At 45.0% G+C, this 23,833-nt stretch overlaps 3 protein-coding genes across 3 annotated transcripts; 1 reads left to right on the top strand and 2 right to left on the bottom strand.

The window, feature by feature from the left end:
• Positions 1 to 7,358: 7,358 nt before the first annotated feature.
• VC83_06383 (uncharacterized protein) lies at positions 7,359 to 9,245 on the top strand (the record flags this gene model as incomplete). The annotated part of the gene is made up of 3 exons (XM_024469984.1): positions 7,359 to 7,504; positions 8,943 to 9,066; positions 9,117 to 9,245. The coding sequence occupies 3 exons, from the start codon at positions 7,359 to 7,361 to the stop codon at positions 9,243 to 9,245; spliced, it is 399 nt and encodes a 132-aa protein (XP_024323477.1).
• A 34-nt stretch (positions 9,246 to 9,279) lies between these two features.
• VC83_06382 (uncharacterized protein) lies at positions 9,280 to 10,520 on the bottom strand (the record flags this gene model as incomplete). Its single annotated transcript, XM_024469983.1, has 4 exons — positions 9,280 to 9,461; positions 9,509 to 9,631; positions 9,748 to 10,014; positions 10,439 to 10,520. The coding sequence occupies 4 exons, from the start codon at positions 10,518 to 10,520 to the stop codon at positions 9,280 to 9,282; spliced, it is 654 nt and encodes a 217-aa protein (XP_024323476.1).
• Positions 10,521 to 10,548: 28 nt separating this feature from the next.
• VC83_06381 (uncharacterized protein) lies at positions 10,549 to 14,176 on the bottom strand. The gene is made up of 3 exons (XM_024469982.1): positions 14,109 to 14,176; positions 11,757 to 14,046; positions 10,549 to 11,701 (listed from the first exon to the last, which is right to left on the bottom strand). Exons 1-3 carry the CDS (start codon positions 14,126 to 14,128, stop codon positions 11,051 to 11,053), a joined length of 2,961 nt encoding a protein of 986 aa, XP_024323475.1. The 5' UTR covers positions 14,129 to 14,176; the 3' UTR covers positions 10,549 to 11,050.
• Between the last annotated feature and the right edge of the window lie 9,657 nt (positions 14,177 to 23,833).

Below are 23,833 nucleotides of genomic sequence, written 5' to 3'. Positions count from 1 at the left end.
TGACCTTGATGGTCGGTCGGTTGGTCGGGCGAGCGAGGCAAGGAGGGGAGGGGAAGTACGACCCACGCCAGTTGCAGCCAGTACTGTAGGTACTCAGGCAGCCAGATGCGCTACGGCGGGGCACTCGGACAATCAACCCAGAGGAAGTGGACTCGCTAAGGCTGTTTGGTGGTCTGTTGGCGATGGAAGCTGCGTCTAAGTGGCACGTAAGTGGCCGTAGGTGGCAGATAGTGCTCTATAAAGGGCTTGTAGGGGATTATAAGTGGTTGTCAGTGGTTATAAGTGGCGATTAGTGACTCCAAGTGCATCAAATAAGGTTTCATAGGCCAGAAAGTCAGACAGTGTGCCCATGAAAGGCCGACGGGTTTATGTTCCAATAGAGCGATTCAGCAGTGTTTTACAGCTGTCGGTTTTACACTGCCTGTTTTCGCGGTACCAAGCCAAGCTAGAGTAGTACTAGAATATATTAGTATTAGAGCAATTGAATCCTTGTTTAGTGCTTGCCGTATACCCTAATTAGGCAATATAAAATTGCACCGAATCGATCGAGGCTCGTGGTTTTGTTGATTTGGTGATTTGGTGATTTGCCTAGAGTGCGTGGGTACTTCTTCAAATCTAATATCTCACCAAAAATACTTTAGGCGGTTCGTAACTGCCGCCTAATTTATATAGAAGTTACCCCCTATTTGCCCACCACCTTTTAGTATAACTTATCTTTACGACCTAGCTAGTATATTGTGTGAAAATTGAGGTAGTTATAATAATATACAGTAATCACTGCCTATAACGGATGGGTCGGTTCGAGGTTTGCCTTCCGGTATATAGAGTTTCCGTTACATGAAGTAGTTACATGATGCCCCTACAATCCTGCCCCATACCCCCCAACTAGCCATTTAGAGTAAGACTGTTTCTGTAACTGTACCTGTACAACCTCTATTTCCCAAAGCTCTCTTTTCAAGTGAGCAATGCAGCCTTGATTTGATTGATTTGCTTGCTGTTCTTGATATAGCTTCAAGGTCTTTAAAGCTGCAATTACTTCAGATATTAAAACTTGAGGAATAACTTCCTTATTGTTATCCTCTTCCTCCTCTTGTATAATATCATATTGTACTGCAATCTGCTCAACAAGCTCTTCATGCAATTCTTCAATAACCTCATTTGATGGATTGATGAAGTTTTGAATGTTCATAAGCCTATGAACCCTTTGCTCTTTAGCTAATGTACTCATACTTGTTTGAATCTCTTGTAAAACTTCATAAGATGCTTCCTATGGGTTATATAAACTACGTTCTGTAGAAACCATAAACCCCTTCTTCTAACAGTTGATAATTGTTAATGGTTGAATTGTTTCCCATGTAGAAATTCCCCATCGAATTGCATGGAGAACATGGTGAGTTTTTTTGTAATCGCAGTTTGCATCAAACTCCTTTTGTAAGAATAGAATCAATTGCTTTCATACATAGCACTTCCAATTTTGAATAATCCCTTGATTAAGTGGTTGATAAATTGATGTTGTGTTTAGAGGAAACCACATAAATTGTGTCCATTTCAACAGAGTTCCGTTATCCGTAAGGCATTCATTGCAACTTCATAAGTACTGAAATTATCCATTAACAGTAAAACAGGGCATTGTGCTCTACTATTGAACCATTGTAACCATTCAATCATAATGAAATGATTCATCCATGCTGTTGAATTCCATCACCAATGTATTCCAAGGTTTTCAGGATTCAAGATATGATTTTGAGTAAAACATCTTGGTTGTTTATGTAATGGTGGGTGCACCAGATATGAGAATCTAGCCACCCAAGGAAGGGATGAATTTACTAAGACAACACACTGTCTTAGGAAACAGAGCCAAAGGGTTATAGCTTAGACTATTCCACAACGCAGCAATCAGGTGTATGATGTGGTGAAGTGGTTTAGACAAGTTGCAACAAATGTTGAGTCTGAGAACTCAGGGGTAAGTCAGAGGTTAGCACCTCACTGACTTTTCAAAAACAGAGAATAACAAGATCAATGCTTGGAAGCTTGGAAAAGACGTAGAAGTATGTGCTAGTCGATTTACTGTATTGCCTGCTTGCCCTTTCTTAAGGAAAGGGCAATCCTATTTATGCCAAAGGAGTGTAGTTCTCTCATTTTCCATGACTTTCCATGACTAACCAGGCTTGGTAAATGTATTAGAAATCAAGTGCGACCCACAACTAGCTTGCTAATCATGTAGCGAATGTAAGAGAATCCCATAGAACCATCTCTTGGGTTCCTAGCCTATAGGAAGTGAAAAGGAGGTCCAAGGTCAGAGTACCTATAGATAAATTATGTTATAACTTAACCAATCTTGTGGGTAACTAAGGAGCGATGACGTGTAATGAATCATAGAGGGTTGTAGAAGCTTCTAGAGCTATCGTTCATGTTCCTAGGCCTCTAGTTGGTAGAGATATGCCATGTGGTAGTATTGACCCACCCCCTTAAGGAGGAGATTTTCTTAATAACTTGTTCAATGAGTGTCCAAATGATATGCCGTGATGTATGTAGCATAAACAGATGTAGTAGAAGAGTTTGCAGCAATCGTTGAGTAGTATTGCTTCTGTTGTTGGTGTGATAAGCCAAGATATGTATGGTGACTTGTAGGTTTGAGGAGGAGATTTCTAAGTTTGCTCTTGAGTTTGATAGCAAACTGAGTGCAACGAATGTCAGTATGACAGTTTAGCAGTTCCAATAAACCAAATTGGAACTTTCTCACTCCCATCTTCATTACAGCAGAGGTTAGCTGTAATTCGAGTTTTGTCAACTTTTTGAGTTTGGTAATTTTTCTAGTAAAATCCAGTCTCATCCATATTGTAAACATCACAAGGTAGGTATTTCACTTTAACTGCTTGCTTAGATGTTGCCCATCTGCTATGTTACTTTTGTTGTGATTTCCACAGAGCTTGCCTCTCCAACTTTTCTTTAGCAGTGGAGATTATGTCTTTTCTTAAACCCTTCAAGCCATCCTTCACTCCATGTAGGGCAACCTTGTCTATGGTATTGTGGTAGCCGTATCCAGAATTCTGTTGCTTTTATCAGTAGAAAAACTCCTCTAACAATGCCATGAGTAGCATCAAATCGTAAAGCCAATTCTCTAGGAGCTTTCTGTAATACTGACATTCATTGCACACAGTTTGCTATCAAACTCAAGAGCAAACTTAGAAATCTCCTCCTCAAACCTACAAGTCACTATACATATTTTGGCTTATCACACCAACAACAAGAGCAATACTACTCAACGATTGCTACAACCATCTACGATTCATTACACGTCATCGCTCCTTAGTTACTGGGCCGATATTACCACATAGCGTATCTCTACAACCCTCTATGATTCATTACATGACATCACTCATACTACCACATGGCATATCTCTATCAACTAGAGGCCTAGGAACATGAACGATAGCTCCAAAAGCTTCTACAACTGTCTATGATTCATTACACGTCATCGCTCCTTAGTTACCTACAAGATTGGTTAAGTTATGACATAATTTGTCTATAGGGGTACTCTGACCTTGAACCTCCTTTCACTTCCTATAGGCTAGGAACTTAGGAGATGGTTCTATGGGATTCTCTTACGTTGACTATAGTTACTAAGCTTGGTTAGTCATGGAAAGTCTTGGAAAATGAGAGAACTACACTCCTTTTGCACCAGATGTGAGAATCTAGCCACCCAAGGAAGGGGTGATTTTACTACGACAACACACTGTCTTAGGAAACTGAGCCAAAGGGTTGTAGCTTAGACTATTCCACAACGCAGCAATCAAGTGTATGGTGTAGTGGAGTGGTTTAGACAAGTTATCACAAATGTTGAGTCTGAGAACTCAGGGATAAGTCAGAGGTTAGCACCTCACTGACTTTTCAGAAACAAGGAGTAACAAGATCAATGCTTGGAAGCTTCGAAAAGACGTGGAACTATTTGATAGTCCATTTACTGTATTGTCTGCTTGCCCTTTCTTAAGGAAAGGGCAATCCTATTTATGCTAACCACCATTACACTTTCTCTAACACTTCCCATTTTGGTTGTAAGGACACAGGTGTCATACTGACATTCGTTGCACTCAGTTTGCTATCAAACTCAAGAGCAAACTTGGAAATCTCCTCCTCAAACCTACAAGTCACTATACATATTTTGGCTTATCACACCAACAACAAGAGCAATACTACTCAACCATTGCTACAACCATCTATGATTCATTACACGTCATCGCTCCTTAGTTACTGGGCCGATATTACCACATAGCATATCTCTACAACCCTCTATGATTCATTACATGACATCACTCATACTACCACATGACATATCTCTACCAACTAGAGGCCTAGGAGCATGAACGATAGCTCTAAAAGCTCCTACGAACCTCTATGATTCATTACATGTCATCGCTCTTTAGTTACCCACAAGATTGGTTAAGTTATGACATAATTTGTCTATGACATAATTTGTCTATGACATAATTTGTCTATAGGGGTACTCTGACCTTGGACCTCCTTTTACTTCCTATAGGCTACGAACCTAAGAGATGGTTCTATGGGATTCTCTTACGTCGACTACAGTTACCAAGCCTGGTAATCATGGAAAGTCTTGGAAAATGAGAGAACTACACTCCTTTAGCATAAATAGGATTGCCCTTTCCTTAAGAAAGGGCAAGCAGACAATACAGTAAATCGACTATCACATACTTCCACGTCTTTTCCACACTTCCAAGCATTCATCTTGTTACCCCTTGTTTCTGAAAAGTCAGTGAGGTGTTAACCTCTGACTTACCCCTGAGTTCCCAGACTCAACATTTGTTGCAACTTGTCTGAACCACTTCACTACATCACACACCTGATTGCTGCATTATGGAATAGTCTAAGCTACAACCCTTTGGCTCTGTTTCCTAAGACAGTGTGTTGTCTTAGTAAATTCATCCCTTCCTTGGGTGGCTAGATTCTCACATCTGGTGCACCCACCATTACAACAGGGCACCCAATTCACAGTAATAGCATATGGGAGTGCGAGTCAGAGGCTAAACGGATGCTATCCTATAGGTCTACTATGAAGGATACAAAAAAGATGAAGGGGGAACCCCGTGAGTCAATTCCCTCAAGTACCCGAAACCCATCCAACTCAGTTAGCCCACCCAAATAATCACACGTGACCCCACAGCTACCCAGAGTCTGCTCCTAAGAATATACTCCGAGAAGGCATCCTTACATTGGTTCCCTTGTCTTCTTGGTATTATCGAATGCTTTTGTAGAAGTAGTAGTGTCAAGAGAGGCGTATTTTGAGGATAGTATTTTACTTGCAGTCGAAGAGCTCAAAGTATATCCATATTGATCATTCCACCAAGTTGAAGCATCTGCTAATGTCTTCTTTGTGCTCTGAGTTGTAGGATCATAGTACCAAGCTCATAAAGCTTGCTTTTGTGCATTCATAATTGACATTTGAGGCTTTTTAGGTGGTGGAGGTGCCATTTTCTATACCAGAAGTTAAGGATCTTGGCTGGAATTCTGGTATAAGGAGGTTTCTTGAGGACACAGGGCACCCAGCTCACAGTAATAGCATATGAGAGTGCGAGTTGGAGGCTAAACGGATGCTATCCTATAGGTCTACTACGAAGGATACAAAAAAGATGAAGAGAGGAACCCCCGTTGTGTAATGGTGGGTGCACCAGATGTGAGAATCTAGCCACCCAAGGAAGGGATGATTTTACTAAGACAACACACTGTCTTAGGAAACAGAGCCAAAGGGTTATAGCTTAGACTATTCCACAACGCAGCAATCAGGTGTGTGATGTAGTGAAGTGGTTCAGACAAGTTGCAACAAATGTTGAGTCTGGGAACTCAGGGGTAAGTCAGAGGTTAACACCTCACTGACTTTTCAGAAACAAGGAGTAACAAGATGAATGCTTGGAAGCTTGTAAAAGACATAGAAGTATGTGCTAGTCGATTTACTGTATTGCCTGCTTGCCCTTTCTTAAGGAAAGGGCAATCCTATTTATGCCAAAGGAGTGTAGTTCTCTCATTTTCCATGACTTTCCATGACTAACCAGGCTTGGTAAATGTATTAGAAATCAAGTGCGACCCACAACTAGCTTGCTAATCATGTAGTGAATGTAAGAGAATCCCATAGAACCATCTCTTGGGTTCCTAGCCTATAGGAAGTGAAAAGGAGGTCCAAGGTCAGAGTACCTATAGATAAATTATGTTATAACTTAACCAATCTTGTGGGTAACTAAGGAGCGATGACGTGTAATGAATCATAGACAGTTGTAGAAGCTTTTGGAGCTATCGTTCATGTTCCTAGGCCTCTAGTTGGTAGAGATATGCCATGTGGTAGTATTGGCCCACCCCCTTAAGGAGGAGATTTTCTTAATAACTTGTTCAATGAGTGTCCAAATGATATGCTGTGATGTATGTAGCATAAACAGATATAGTAGAAGAGTTTGCAGCAATCGTTGAGTAGTATTGCTTCTGTTGTTGGTGTGATAAGCCAAGATATGTATGGTGACTTGTAGGTTTGAGGAGGAGATTTCTAAGTTTGCTCTTGAGTTTGATAGCAAACTGAGTGCAACGAATGTCAGTATGACACGTTGGGTCAATCTCCTTAAGTACCCGAAACGGGTCCGACTCGGCTAACCTGCCTTCACTCTCAGCACATGACCGTAACTTGTCCGACTCAGATACCTTCCGTCACTGAGGGAGAGGGACCCCGTTGGGTCAATCCCCTTAAGTACCCGAAACGGGTCCGACTCGGCTAACCTGCCTTAACTCTTATCATGTGACCGTAACCTGCCCGACTCAGATCCTTTCCGTCACTGAGGGACAGGCATCCTTACATTTCTGGTATTGCTATACAAAATTCGCGTGATTGTGGGAAGGGGTCTGGTATTGGGAGGTTTCTGCTATAGCCAAGTCCGCTATAGGCAGTGATTACTGTAGTCAAATGTTAGATACTAAGGAGCTAGAGTTGGTTACTGCTGCGTTAGTATAGCAGTCTCATAGTGTCTATAGAGAACTTAACGACAAGCCTAGATTACATACAAATATATCTATTGTTGGACGGGCAACGTGGGATACGGTGGCATTTTGGCCCTAAAATGACGGCTTTTCCCAGCGTTACCGTCAGGCTCCCCAATTGGTGCTTGGCGTGAGCCAGTTGCCTCAGAACTCCGACGCACTAGGTTTTGGGCCCAAACCCTTCTGCTACTCAGGGCGTTTGGGTAGGTCATTTGATTACGGTAGTCGGGGATTTACGTACTATATTAGCTGTGTATCTCCGTACCTTACAATTACTCTCAACATGAACAGCTATATCCAACAAAGACAGAGGGGCTTCGCTCATGGAGCGCCTCTCATCTGCATCAGCAAGATCTGATGTCTGGCTGGAGCCAACCATGGCAATGGTCAATGGCGATACCCAAGGTTACATAGACGCAAAGTCTGCATGCGAGGCAGGCTATCTTAACTCGAAAGCTGCCATGGCTGAGTAGGATTTACATAGTATATGCATCCCAATAAGCAAGTAATTCTCACATACGACCATAGACTCAAGAGAACTGGGCATCCCGTCCGCTCTGCCATACATAAACTTGAGATCGGTGGATTAGTAGTTGGGTGGGTGACCACCAGCGAATACCCACTGTTGTATGTTTTTTGTCTTTTTATACCATAGATCTACCTTCTTCTCCTTGGTTGCATGGCAGGTTTGCTGTGCCCACATTTTTTCGCCGGCAGGCATGATTTTATAACCGACCTGAACCTTGAAAGAGCAAGGGTCTATCGGTACAATCTTGGAGCGTTTTCAGAAATACATTCATACAAACACCGGTTCGTGGCTAATATAGTCAAATACAGACTTCAAGTCTGTAATATATCTATGCTTAGTCTCTGTCGCTAGTGACTACCTAATAAATGTCGTGAGACAAACAAATGATGAGGTCTATACGAGGACCAAACGCCAAATCTAAAACAGATCAAACCAAAAGCACCATGCCCCTTATCACTTCTAATTCTATATCATGCTTTGACCGCCGTAGAATTCTATGGCTAAACCATGACCCTACCATGTTTAACCTAGGCGGCTCAAGCACAACTTTCATTATCTTCGAAGTGTGATCTTATGAACCTTCTCTCCCTGGCTTTTGAAATACTCCAACTTTTCGAGAACCAGGCCTTGCGACTTGCATGTTGGGTGAAAACACTCTATCTTGGCCTTCGGATCTCGTCCTTTAAGGTGAATGTTTTCAACGTGATTCATCATCGTCGCAGGACGGCAAAATTCGCCTATCCTCTGTTCGTAGCTCTTCGACTTATCGCCGATGCAGAACTGACACTGCTTCTATCACAGGTGGTTTGGATGGCACACTGCAGAGTACGTACTACGCCGATCATCTAGAAGCTTTGAATACCGCGACCCCTTGCGCTATCAAGTTGGATAGACGGGTGCAAGGCCTTTGCACCTTCAAAGACGCTGCGGTACCCTAACGCAAACTTAGGGTAAGTTGCAGTATGACTATCTCCATGTCATTTTCCGCCCACAAGAGCCTTTCACCTCGCTGCCCCCTCCTACCTCCCCCCCCCCCTTTCTCTATTTATAGCTACTTCCTCCCTTCTCCATTTCCTGACTGTCTCTACTTTAACCCACTCATTTTTCGCTAAAACGTTCTTGGATTGCAAGGATTAAGTCCAGGAGAAGATTCAGTGGACATCTGGTAAGGGGTAACCATCCAGTGGACCTCTGTGAGGGATAATCGGGACGATGGACCATCCCTCTAGGTGGTCCCTATGCCATGAAAAGTAGAGCGCTTCTGTTATTACGTAGGAAGGGAAACCCTCGTCCTCCTCACCTCAACGGCTCTCAGCTGTCGTTCGCACGACCTTCGACACTTGCTATGGCGGATGAAGCATCTAACCAGCGCCACAAGCGATGTCTTGCCGATGAGAGCGCCGACTAGTCGGCTACTTCACGGTGTCAGGAAGTGGGAGAACAGGCCGGAGCGGGACCAAAGAATGAGCCCGAAGAAGGTAGCAGAGGTCGTTGAAACCCTGGTGGAAGCATTAAACAAAAGGAAAAGGCAGAGGCTAAACAAAGTTCGAAGTCTCCGGAGTGGTACAAGGCTCTGGCGGATGAGTTAAAACCAAGTAACATGATTCCAGATCTCGATTGCACCAAGAACCTGGAGAATTTCCTCTTTATAATGAAGCTGTTGAAGACGGCAAAGTCGTAAGGATATGTCACCGAAGGGACGATCCAGAATGCACTTAGATGAGGCGCCAATAGTTATCTATGAGAATGACGCGGGCAGCACCGTTGTGAAGGCTGAAGTCTGCAGCCATCTGGCCTATAGGGCCGGCGCCCCAAATAGCTACGACGTCGCCTTTCTCGACGCCAGTGTCTACGACGGCATTCCAAGACGTGCAGATGATATCGGAGAGATGGTGGCCTTGGGATGTTAGCGGTAGGCTTTCAAGGAGGGGGGTTAGAACGCACCTTTCTCATCTGGGACACGGTCGGGCAGCTTGAGGAGGTTGACGTCCCCGAACGGAACACGAACGTATTCTGCCTTGTCCGCCTGAAAAGCCGCCCGTGAAATGAGAGTACCCAAAGAAGCTACTATATAAACAGTCAGCCTTATCATTTCTAATTACCAGAGAACTCAAGGGGGTTAATGACTCACGCAGTCTGCGTCCCATACATAGCGGCCGCCTGCGAATTTTCATTCTTCTCACACTGGCTACTCTGCTTCTTCTTGCAAGGTCCGCATTCCTCACATGCGATCTGGAAGCTGGCTACCACACGCTGGCCGGGCTTAACATTCTTAACTTGAGGGCCGACAGACTCCACGATACCGCAGAACTCGTGGCCCATGATGTCGTCCTTCTGTAGCTCCACAATGGTACCGTGCAAGAGATGCAAGTCGAAGCCACAGATCGTAGAACCAGTAACACGCAAGACAATGTCTCTGGGTTCCACTACGCGTAGTTTTGGGACCTTTTCTGCGTGGTGTATTAGTTATAGCTCTGTGTATAGATGGAAATAATTGGGTATCTGTTGGGAGTGGTGGATGGCACAGTCCAAATATATCTCGAAATGAGAAATCCGCACCATCCCACAACATGACCACGACGTGGAAACCCCAACCGGCTCGGCCGTAATTAATATTAAACAATTATGCAATTAGAAATCGGGGATTGGAATATATACACCCAAGTAATAATGGCAGCATCACAGGCTGCTTTTAAGGTAGAGCAAGCCGTCGGGCACGATGGTAGCGCCGCCACGCAACAAGATGTGAGCAATCCAGCACTAGAATAGATCAAAATACGCCGATCCGAGCGGCGAGAAGATAAAAGCTTTGGTATGGATGGGAAAGAACCACGTGGAAGTTCGTAAGTTGCACAATGTTTTTTTAATTTCTACCCGAATAATTATAGCCGTCGGGCACGATGGCATCGTGTCCGACGGCTTGCTCTACCTTAAAAGCAGCCTGTGATGCTGCCATTATTACTTGGGTGTATATATCCCAATCCCCGATTTCTAATTGAATAATTGTTTAATATTAATTACGGCCAAGCCAGTTGGGGTTTCCACGTCGTGGTTGTCATGTTGTGAGAATCGACGTCAGAATTAATATACAAGCTAAGTCTATACAATCTGACACAGACTGACAACAACAAAACGTGGTTAATGGTTATAACGGCTGGCTCTCCTATTTTAAGTAGTCGGATGAAGATAGTTATGGTGATAATTACCAAAAGCAACACGTTGTGTTCTGGTGCTCGTGTTAATATATTCGAATATCAAACACCAGGATTTGGTTTCCACAAATATTAGGAATTTAGATGCAAATAATGATGAAATGGTATTAGTTTATTTCATCTGTATCTTGGCTACAATAACAAGCCCCTTTGGCTTTGATATTTGAGGACATGAACTCATAATAAAGTCCGCCACATCCATATATTACAGCCTCACAACGCCCTATAATGACCGCTCGCAACGCCGATTTCCCTTTTATAGCCAACTGCCTGATCAGCTGTCCAAAAGCCCGCTCTCCCTCAAGCTGGAAAATAGCTCCGGCTCGAGGAATTTGGCCACACTAACATCCTCACTCAGCCCCTTTCTCCTCCTTGTCTTGAGCACAAAGTCTCGCGCCGTTGCTTGCACGCTCGCCGGCTCCAGGGGTCGCAGCGTCACCTCCCTATCCAGTGGGTCGCCGGGTACGATACTCCAGCGCTCAAAGACAAGACTCACGGCCGCCTGACCCTGTGTGTGAATCCTCAAATCTGTCTCGAATCCAAACGAGTCAATGACAGGTATCAAACCCTGGCACCTGTAGAGTGGAGTCCCGGCAATTGGGCCATCGCTAAGGACATGACCACGTCGCCTTGCGAGAACAGTGTACAGTGCCGAGACAGAGTCTGCAGGCCCCGTCATAGCTACGCTATACACGGGCTCCATTAGGCGCGGCGATGCCATAAGGAAAGAAGAGTAGACAGCGCGGCGAGAAGTAGGGATTATTTGACCGCCACCACGGAAGATTGGTGAAGCAGCGAGAGTTGCATCGGTTATTTTAAATTTCGTGTTGCGGATCGGCTCTTCGCATAGAGGTCCTTCTCTGGTACCCCAGCTGAAGCCTTGACGGATATTATCACGAACAGTGGCAAGTAATTTCTTGTCAACCTGCGCAAATATTAGTCATCATGCATGGGGATTTCTGGCTAGGGTAAAAACTTACTTCAGAGGGAAGAGTATCATCCTGTAGGATATTGGGGCCGATGTCATCCGGACCGAAGGCCCAGATGCTGCGCGAGGCTAACAAATCCCAACCGTAGTTCTCCTCAAAGAATTTACCAGTCTTCCTGACTGGGTCTCTGATGCTGACTTTCCCGCTCTCGATGTCCTCTGCGATTCCTGAATCAAGGGGTTCTGCAACCATCGTTATTTTGACTTTCTTGTTTGGCGATAGCGCGTAGCACTTGATCGCCGACGTCTCAACAACAGTCTCACAGAACCTCGTGACTGGATCTGAAACCTTGATTTCCATTTCAGCGTATAGACGACGGAGATCGTACAAGACGCAATCCATATAAAGCTCTCCCGTGCCAAGAATGACATGCTCTCCTGATTCTTCAACTTTAGTTGTAATCAGAGGATAGCTTTTATTGATCTTCCTTAATCCGTCAAGCATCTTTGGAAGCTCCGACGGGTTAATTGGCTCAACAGCGACCTTGAAAACAGACTCTGTAAGCTGCTTGATTGGCTTGAAAATGTACGCCTCTTCGTCGTCCTCAAGCTTGAGTGGCACTAACGTTGAGGACTTCACAATCGAATTATCGACCCCGCCCAAAAGGCACCAATTACCCGCTGGAATACCATCCGTAGGAATATTGTACCTGGTCTCAGCAATCCACACGTCAGATATAGTGGCAATCGCCATGTCTTCTTCGTCATGCACCGAGTAACCCTCTCCAAGAACCCGAACCTGCTGTCCAGGCTTAGCAGTCCCACTCAGTACTCTTCCAAAAGCATTGAAGCCTGAAGCGTCGCTGGTGTTGAATAACTTGGAGATCTGGACCACTAATGGACCGTCTTGGTCGCACTTTGCCATTGACTCTGCCACCTTTGTGTCTAACGGACCCGTGTAATATTGCTGGAGCTTCTTTTGTGCCCCCTCCACTGGGGATGGAATATGCTCAACCATCATATCGACGAAGCCATTTGCCGGCCCAAAGAACTGCGCGCAGACCAAATTTAATAAAATTTTCGCGTCCGCCTTGTATTGTGACGGTTTCAAGTGTATGTTCAGTGTAGCCAGTGTTTCCTTGAGATCCTCTGGGCTCTCACTGATAGTATGTGAATAGAGCTTGTAAATCGGCTCCAGAATGAAGTTAACAAACGACCGCTTTGAACGCTCCTCGACGCCCTTCCTTGTGAAAGATCTCTTCGTTGGGTTGAAGAATACATCGCCCCATAACCGGCGCGCAAATTCCGTAGCACTAATTCCTGGGTACGTGTCTGCATACATCCTCGCAAAAGATTGCAAAGTGAAGCACCATTGCATGCTACTGCAGGCAAACAGGACATTTCCTTTCTCAGGGCTCAGTCTTCTTGTTTCGCCCTGGCCCGGTAAAGCGTTCTCAATGGCCGTATTAACTTCTTCGATAACATGCTTCAACTTGAAGTAGGCGTCCGTAGGGGGAAGCTTCAGCTCCAAGATTAGTCGATCTAGCTTATTCACAACCAATACAAGAGGCAGACCCTCTAGTACGGCGTACTTGATAATCTGCTCGGTATTGACCTGGACACCCTCAACCACATCCACCACCAAGACAACACCATCGACAAGTCGTAGGGAGGCTGCTACCTCGTCGACAAAGTTGACATGCCCAGGGGTATCTATAATATTAAGGAGATGCGATTTGCCTTTGGTATTTTGGAGAACCAAGCTCATTGGCGCAGCCTTGATAGACAGCCCTCGGTCTCGCTCCATTATAGAAGTATCCATATATCGTAATTGCTCGTCCCGTGCTTTTCCCACCCTGTTCTCGAGCCTATCGGCGATGTCGTGAGTCTCCAGAACAAGCATGTCCATCAACGCTGTCTTTCCGTGGTGCAAATGTCCAGCAAAAGCAACGTTTCGTACTTGGTCGGGAAAGTTCATAAGGTCTGCCATGAACGGTCTGTCGAAGTGAACTGGTGGTAGGTCTGCCTCCTCAAGCAGAAACTTCTTCACCTCGACGGGCGCAATAATTGGCTGTGTGAGCGGCTGCGCATCCTCTTCCTGGACCATTGTCTCGACATCTTCGCCATAAACCTGCTGCGCAGTCGGGTAGTATTGCTTGTCTTCGTGTAGTATCACTGCATTGGATGGCCCATCTTCGTCTATTTCCATTAACTCCTGGCCTGTAACCTTTGGCGCCTCCTCTTCCTCGGGGTATTCCTGGTCGTAGACATATGCGGTCGCATCAATGCCATGTTGAGAATCATCTTCTGATTCTTCTGCTTCACCAATGAAGTTACCGAACCTGGTTGACGGTTAGCGCATATTCCGTTTGTTGTAGCTGGGCTAGATCGGAAGGCAACATACTCATCATAGAGGTCATCCATGGCTGCGGTATTGGAGTGTGTAGAATAGGAAACGTGAGGCTGGCTTCCTTCCCTCTGCTACCTTGTTAAAATGTTTCGCGAATCTTGAAAGGTCGCGTCGCGCGCACGTGATCTTATTCAACCGTCGCTGAGGTTTTGAGCTCTGGCCTAGACGCTAGGGCCGATTAGTGATCAAGTCACTGGGTTGAGCTCATTACGGGCGACGGCCCATTTTTTTAGACGGTTGTGGCACTCTTTGATAGGGTGCTAGCCTAATTTTACATGGATGATTTATGGGCCATATGATGCTCGCCAGACCAGTCCAGGACTAGTTGCCCAGTACAATATCTCCACCGTAACAGTATTCAACACTGTGATAGGCCTCTCAAGCGATATCCATGGCACCAAATATCCTTCAAAACTGTGCTAATAAACTCAGTGATCTATGAGAGCTATGGAAATAGCTGTACAATAGTACCATTATTATGACAGGATTGTTTCGAAACTATTCTATAGAAATTCAATACGATATCGTTCCTTATGTACGAACATACACATGTCATATACAAATCATAATATTCCAGGACAAATGTGAATTACTTTATTGTTACGACTTTCTAATATACAATGACGGTAGTAAATCCATCCATGACCATAAATCCTCTACTATTAGCCACACGCCATCAGGGTTAGCACAAATAATCATAATAATCATGACTATTCAAATAGTCAAATATTACATAACGTATTTCCCAATTGAACCGTGCACCCGGTCGAACCGTGCAAAATAACCACCAAAACGCGTCTTCCTTCCATACAACTAATATGTCTCCAACACAAGCTTATTCTTCTAATCAAGAAGGTAGGATTCTTTTAGCTATACAAGCAATTAAATTATATCAATTTCGAAGCGTACGAGCTGCTGCAATAGCATACGATATACCTCCTCAAACCCTTTGTGATAGGATAAAAGGAACAGCTCCCCGATGCAACACACCCTCAAATACTCAAAGGCTTACTTCTCAAGAAGAGGAAGCTATCGTACGATACATTCTCGACCTTGATTCGCGTGGATTCCCACCTCAGCCAGCTGCTGTACAAGAAATGGCGGACCTACTCCTCGCTGAACGCGACGCGTCACCTGGGTGGACTACAAATGCAATTGGTTTTGAGTGGATTCAGCATTTTGAGAAACATACTCAGAGTCGTACGAAAGGAGTATATCGTCTCCTAATTCTTGATGGCCACAAGTCACATATTTCAGTCGAATTCCAACAGTATTGTCAAGAGCACCTACTTATTACCCTCTGTATGCCACCACATTCATCACACCTCCTCCAGCCTCTTGATGTTGGGTGTTTTAGCCCACTAAAGTCCTCGTACGGAAAACAGGTCGAGGGTCTCGTACGACTCCGTATTCACCATATCACAAAGCTTGAGTTCCTCTCTGCCTTTAAAGAAGCATATAAAGCTGCATTTACAGAGCAGAATATTAAGAGTGGCTTTCGAGCAACAGGTAATTATAATAATCTTTATAGTAAATACTACTAACTTAGTTATAGGGTTAGTTCCGTATGATCCAAATACTGTCCTTTCGCACCTTGATCTCTGACTAAAAACACCAACCCCACCACCTGTTGAAAAGGAGACTTGGACCTCAAAGACACCCCAGAATGCGACTGAAGTTGAATTCCAAACAACACACCTTAAGAATCAAATCGTACAACATCAGAATAGCTCTCCAAGTTCAATAAATTAGGCATTTGACCAGCTTGCTAAAGGAGCTCAAATAATGGCCCATTCATTTACACTCCTTAAAGCTGAAGTCAAGGCGCTACAGCAGGCGAATGCGCTCAAAAAGCAAAGGGCAAACAAGCGAAGGAACCGTATTCAATTAGGTGAAGCTTGACAATTGAGGAAGGTGATGAGCTCGTACGGAGTACTCAAACTCAGGAGGAGGAGGGTGGTGATGCCACACAGGGTCAGCGCAGGAAAGGGAAACCACGACGATGTTGTAAGGATGCCAAAGCCCTCAGTGATGGAAAGCATCAGAGTCGGGCAGGTTACGGTCACATGGGGAGCATTAGGGTAGGTTAGCCGAGTCGGACCCGTTTCGGGTACTTAAGGGGATTGAGCAAACGGGGTTCCTAATCATCTTTTTTGTATCCTTCGTAGTAGACCTATAGGATAGCATCCGTTTAGCCTCCGACTCACACTCTCATATGCTATTACTGTGAGCTGGGTGCCCTGTGTCCTTACATTATACAAAAAAGATCACGCCTGCCAGGGACGGCCGTACTTAAATAATATCCCACACCGGAACGACTCAGGAGAACTACCGTTACACCATCGACTGTGACTCGGTGACGTTTCGGAGGAGAGACCTGACGACTTCAAATAGCCGTGATTCCAGAGATCTCATGGACAGCCAGTGGATCAGGGTTTGATTCTTCAGAACAAGCTGGTAAAGTCGCCGACGCGTTGGCGCCAAATAGGATATGAGATACTTAAGAACCCCCTCATAGCACAGAGGAAATTGTGGACAAGAGCGTTGATAGCTACGAGCTACCGGAAGCCAAGCACTTTCGTATCGGTACCGATATACACCCGAGGCAATATGTCGAAAAAGCCGAGATCAAACATACCCCAAGACAACGACACCCCAAGACAACGACGGTCAACTGCCCAGAATAACTACCAGACAAGCCACCGCTGCAGCTACGACCGCTGTGCCATCCGAAGACATCCCGAGTCGAATGGATCACCTCGAAGCACAGATACAGAAGGTCAAGGATCTACTAGTTATCCTGTCAGCATCCCAGACCAGAATCCCGTCCACACCACCGGTGGATGCCCCCATACCCACAGTCGAAGCTACGGAGCAACGAACGCCTCGCACACGAAACATCCCTGAGACAGTTCAATTGCTGCCTCTTCGAAACACTCGTTCTCCCTCGATTCCAGGGTCATCACGAATGCACACCGAGGACCCTCCGAATCGCTATAAGAAATCAACCATCTCTGAGAAAATCCTTCCTCTCAGCGATGGGGTAGAACATACCTTCTTACAATGGAGCGCTTCGATTCGGGACCGACTCGTAGTCAATGAGGACCACTACCTTACCGACGTCTCGAGAAGAGCGTTGATATGGGGAACTACGACCAGCCTGGCGAAGACCTACCTAGAGCCCCAATACCTGTCCGCTACTCATGGGTTCCGCAGTGCTGAGGAGATGTTGGATCTACTAGGTTCATACTACCTCATAGGCAACGAGACGGAACATGCCAGGAACCTCTTCGACGACCTGCAAATGGGAGAGAAAGGGCATGCTAGCGAAACCTTCCCAGAGTTCAAGGCTCGTTTCCAAAGTGCAGCTATCACAGGACAAGTCTCCGAGTCGGAATGGTTTCAGTACATGTGGAACAAGTTGACTCCCCAATTCCGCAGCTGCATCGCGATCATCAAAAACCAATGGAATGGAGAATACCAGACCATGGTACGAGAACTTACCTCCTTCGATCAGGAACGGCGCCGGAACAACGAATTGAATCCGCTACCTGCTCTCGCAAGGACATCCACACATACCACGGATACTGCAAGGGCGTCGGCGTCGAAGCCGACTCGAGCCACATCCGCTCTGTTCACCTGAACCGCGCTCCTCCCCAAGCCAGCCATACCAGAACGTGTGAGAACCGCAGTCCCTGCGCCCTCAGGAAACTGTTTCAAGTGTGGCAAGCCCGGCCATTTCCAGGACAAATGCCCCCTTAACGCTACTATCAAGGAAATGGACCGTAACGACCCTGAGGTCGAGAAACCAGGGAAGTGTAACGCTGACTTCTAAACGATAGAAGACACAGAGGTTTCTTGCGTAAGGTTGACTTGACAGAGGAGGCAGGGGATTAGACACAAAGGCTTTCCAAGTAACACGTTACAGTATTGTAAAGAATACTACATTGAGTTGAGCACGAAGCTCCTACTAAGGAATACTATCTACTTATATAGTGGCGTCGTGCCTCATGGGTAATCTGGATAGTTGGCGGATAGCTAGATATTCAGGATAGTTCGTGGATAGCTCAACTATCCAATATCCACTAGTTTCTGCAACTATCCATTAGCCCCGTCACATGGCAGCCTACCCCGCTTCCCATTGTGACTCACACGTCACGTTACTAGGCCCTGGCCCTGTAACCATGACATCATGTTACTATAGCCGTAACAGGAAGCTATGCAAATTGTTAGCAAAAGCCAACAGAGACAGAACAGCACAAGGGAACTCACCGGAACGCAAGTGGAGTGCTGCACCGTGCAGTACTCGCACTTGGACGAGGCCGGGGACCAGACACAATCGTGGTCCTTGATGCCATGAGCTTTGGCCCGAAGGCAGCGCAGGCAGAGGACACGGAACGCGCCCGACAAAGCTCCCGCGAGAGTTGGAATCGGCATCGAAAAAAAAAATGTTGGAATCCTGCGCAGACTCCTGTCAGCCCAACACACGTTATCACCCCCACGCCAATGTGCTCCCATCACCTACTCGTTGTTGTGGATGGAAGTATCCTATCCAATTCATTAGTGTACTGTCAGACAATCCACGAGAAGGGGTCACTTACAGTTCTCGGAGGAGTGGTCGCTGGCGTTGTTGTTGGAGACAAAAGAAGAAGTGGACGCGGCTGCGCACTCATAGTCTGGCTTACAACAATGAACTCTGAATCGGTTAGCGTGAACACTTCTCCTTTCATACATAGGACAGTCTAACCCGAACGCTTCGCGGATGCGATTCGGAGTGCACTCGGACCGCCAAAAATGCACCCCCAAGCGAACAAAGCAATCTAACCCGAACGCTTTGCGGATGCGATTCGGAGTGCACTCGGACCACCATGAATGTACCCCAGAGCGAACAAAGTAAAATCTGGTTCCGCACAATAAACGGAGTCGATACGGCACAGCTCTAGCATGACATACAATGCACCTTCCCGACACAGCACATAAACAGGGTTGTTACAGATGCCATTACAAACAGAATAGAACACTCTTCTCACGGATACCATTCGGAGATGTTGCGGAAATAATTCTCACGTGTTTCGCGGACAAAACACTCTCTAAAGAGGGGGGGTAGTGTAAGGATGCCAAAGCCCTCAGTGATGGAAAGCATCAGAGTCGGGCAGGTTACGGTCACATGGGGAGCATTAGGGTAGGTTAGCCGAGTCGGACCCGTTCTGGTTAAGGGGATTGACCCAATGGGATTCCTCATCATCTTTTTTGTATCCTTCGTAGTAGACCTATAGGATAGCATCCGTTTAGCCTCCGACTCGCACTCTCATATGCTATTACTGTGAGCTGGGTGCCCTGTGTCCTTACAGATGTGGCACATGTAATCAAGTTGGACATAATGCTTGTATGTGCAAAGAGGTATCAGATTCAATTACTGTAGATAGCTAGAGTGTTTTAAAGGGTTGTTGTTATAATATACCTACGAAGTTGTATTTTGGTGGTTATTTTGCACGGTTCGACCGGGTGCACGGTTCGATTGGGAAATACATTAAGCATGATTATGAGTTTTTGATAATCATGAATATTCATGATTATCACATGATGTTAGAATCACGTGGCCTAAGTAATTATCTAGTATAGTAGAAAAGGAAACCAAATATATATTAATCTATCTAAATACTACTTAAAGTATTAATTTAGCTATAAATTACTCTTCTAGATCCTCTTCTTCTTCTTTTATAAAATCCCAACTCTTTAAACAAGCTATTACTCTAAAAACGTCTTTAGAACGCCTATTTCTAATCTTTGAAATAATAAGGCTACCTATACTAAAAGAGCTCTCTATAGGAGCACTAGTAGCAGGGATTTTGTAATGGTGGGTGCACCAGATGTGAGAATCTAGCCACTCAAGGAAAGGGATGATTTTACTAAGGAAACAGAGCCAAAGGGTTGTAGCTTAGACTATTCCACAATGCAGCAATCAAGTGTATGGTGTAGTGGAGTGGTTTAGACAAGTTATCACAAATGTTGAGTCTGAGAACTCAGGGATAAGTCAGAGGTTAGCACCTCACTGACTTTTCAGAAACAAGGAGTAATAAGATCAATGCTTTGAAGCTTGGAAAAGACGTGGAAGTATGTGATAGTCGATTTACTGTATTGTCTGCTTGCCCTTTCTTAAGGAAAGGGCAATCCTATTTATGCTAAATGGGTGTAGTTCTCTCATTTTCCAAGACTTTCCATGACTAACCAGGCTTGGTAACTGTAGTCGACGTAAGAGAATCCCATAGAACCATCTCCTAGGTTCCTAGCCTATAGGAAGTGAAAGGAGGTCCAAGGTCAGAGTACCCCTATAGACAAATTATGTCATAACTTAACCAATCTTGTGGGTAACTAAGGAGCGATGATGTGTAATGAATCATAGAGGGTTGTAGCAATCATTGAGTAGTATTGCTCTTGTTGTTGGTGTGATAAGCCAAAATATGTATAGTGACTTGTAGGTTTGAGGAGGAGGTTTCTAAGTTTGCTCTTGAGTTTGATAGCAAACTGAGTGCAACGAATGTCAGTATGACACCCACCCCCTTAAGGAGGAGAGTTTCTTAATAACTTGTTCAATGAGTGTCCAAATGATATGCCGTGATGTATGTAGCATAAACAGATGTAGTAGAAGAGTTTGCAGCAATCGTTGAGTAGTATTGCTTCTGTTGTTGGTGTGATAAGCCAAGATATGTATGGTGACTTGTAGGTTTGAGGAGGAGATTTCTAAGTTTGCTCTTGAGTTTGATAGCAAACTGAGTGCTGAATCTCAGTATGACACGACCGATGAGAGGTTCTCATGTCGGCAGACCAAACAGACCGTCTGCAAGTCGACAGACTGTCTGTTTGGTCTGCCGACAGTCTACCAGTCGACAGACCAAATAGACCGTCTGCTTTATTCTGAGATCGTGATTGGTGAAATCCCGTTACTGTGAACCAGGGCTTCACCACCATTTCCTACATGTTAAATTCAAGGTCGGCTTCTTCTCTGGTCTTCAATCTTACTACTTCATTTACACCATTATGACTGATAACTCTCCACAACTCTCTGATGCGCAAAGCATTCTAGGGGGCTTATCTGACTTTGAGCTTGAACAGCTCTACTCATCCAACCCATCAGACGGATCATTCCACAGCACACCACATATACCGCCAGAGAGTTTACCTGATTCCAGCAGCCTAGCACTGACAGCTATAAGTCTGCCAGCTGGATTTCACTCTGCACCACCTGGGAAACGTCCAAATACCTTGTGGGTTTGGCAGCATGGCCAGGAGATTATCCGGGTCTGTGATGACACACCATTCTGGTTATGCCAGTTGTGCTATAATAAGAGGGTTACAAAGACATACTCGTCAAGGACAACTACACATGCATGAACCACATGATTCATTTCCACGGTAAATCCAAGGATGGTACATCTAGTTCTCGACCTCGATCTGTGCTTCAACAGCAGCGAGCTGCAGCTTATAGTGTAGTATCAACGATCGATTTCGCAAAATTTAAGACCTTATTACTGCGATGGATAGTGTGCACAAACGTCAGATTTTCAGAAGTAGAACACGAGCAGTTCCGTGAGCTACTAGTATACTGTAATGCAGTATTAGGAGATCTTTTACCACGTTCTCATAACACCATTCGAGGCTGGGTTATGAAAGAGTTTCAAATGCAAAAAACTCATGTCCAGACAATGTTTGCAAACTACGAAGGTCAAGTTCATCTAAGTTTTGACATGTGGACATCAACAAATTCCCTTGCTGTTATTGGTATTGTGGGCCACTGGATTAACGGAACCACAACACAATCAGCTTTGCTAGGTTTGCAACGTTTACATGGGCAGCACACTGGCGAGAATATGGCAGAAGCAGTACTGTGAGTTATTGATGAGTATTCACTATTGATGAGTATTCACTACGGTCGAAGATTGGTTACTTTATGCTTGATAATGCATCTTCCAATGATGTTTGCGTATTATCCGTCTGCCAAAAGCTTGAGTTAGCTGATGGCTTGGTCAGTCAGCAAAAAGCTCGACGTTTACGCTCTACAGGGCATGTGCTAAACTTAGTGGTCAAAGCTTTTCTCTTTGGTACAGATGCAGTATCATTTGAAATCGATGTCTCTGCAGCTCATCAGTTATCAAACGAGCAGCGTGAACTTGAACTTTGGCGGCATAAAGGTCCAGTTGGTAAACTTCACAACACTGTTCACCATATATGCAGAACGCCCCAACGGCGAGAGGAGTTTTTTCCGAATCCAACGGCAAGAAGGATTGGAAATTGAGCAGCTGATGGTTGTTGCGGATAATGCCACATGCTGGAATTCAACATACAGCATGATTGAGCGGGCTATGCATTTGAAGGATCCAATAGATCTCTTTGCAGCAAGAAGTTTCGACAAAGACATAGCTCAAGATCAACTGACACGGGATGACTGGGATCAGCTTACACGTATTCTAGCTTTATTGAAACCATTCAAAGAGTTAACACTGTGCATGGAAAGCCAAGCCAAGGATGGAAAACGTGGATCAATATGGGAGATTCTACCCTCGATGGAGATTCTGCTGCATCATCTTGAAGCCGCAAAACAAGATTATGAACACTTAGGTTACGATCACATTACGGTTTGCATCAATAACGCCTGAAAATTACTCGACAGATATTACAATCTCACAGAAACATCACCAGTATATGTAGCAGCGGTTGTCCTAAATCCACAGCTTAAATGGAGCTTTCTTGAGCAACTTTGGGAGCACCGCTCTGATTGGATATCTGAGGCTCATAAAGCTGTCAAGCATCTTTGGACTACAAGTTATAAAGACCGCAATCCCAAATTGGCTGGGACAAGCAGGGAGACACGTGTTACAGTCCCAGACATGGATATACTCGAGCAGTTTTTATCCCAGCAATCAGACTGTAGACCGCTGGCTCAGCTACTGGCAGACGAGTATGAGGATTACTGCTACATCAAACCAGAAGCTCGTGTTAGCAATATCATCCAATGGTGGAATGACCATTCTACTCTGTATCCAGCATTGTCGAGAATGGCGCTAGATATCTTGTCAATACCAGCCATGTCAGCAGAAGTTGAGCGGGTGTTCAGCAGTGCTAAACTGCTAATCTCAGACGCTCGAAACAGACTCAAAGAAGATATTATTGAGGCATGTGAATGTCTCAAGTCATTGAATACTGCCGGCATGTCTCGTAGCTACAATTAGACTTCAATCTATTCATTCAAATCACATCCAATTCCCACCCCTTGGCAGACCGTCTATTTGGTCTATTTGGTCTGCAGACCAAGGCAGACCGACTAGACCAGATCTCAAAATTAGCCAGACCGACCGACTGGGACCCTTTGGTCTGGTCGGTCAGTCTATTGACAACACTGGAAGTATCCCCTCGTATTGTTGAAAGCGCTTTCCCAGAATCCGCTACCCGTAAAGCCTGTGCATTGACCACATCCTTTGAAAATGGTGTCTTATAAACTATGACCCCTCTTCAGAAAACATGACGACCTGCTGCTGGCGGTTGCTGGTAAGATGAGGATTTGGTGTTATAGCCTCATATCAATGTCAGATATCTGGGACCTCGTCAGTGGCACTGCCGTGGTGATATGTGGTAATTGTGCGCCATTACTACAATTGTCAGAATCTGATAGTATTGTATATAGAAGAGATGTTCTAAACACCAAATTCTTGCCGTTGTAATTA

Source organism: Pseudogymnoascus destructans, assembly GCF_001641265.1.
Source record: "Pseudogymnoascus destructans isolate 20631-21 unplaced genomic scaffold scaffold_12, whole genome shotgun sequence".
NCBI lineage: Eukaryota > Fungi > Ascomycota > Leotiomycetes > Thelebolales > Thelebolaceae > Pseudogymnoascus > Pseudogymnoascus destructans.
This window is presented reverse-complemented; position numbering and strand designations above follow the sequence as displayed.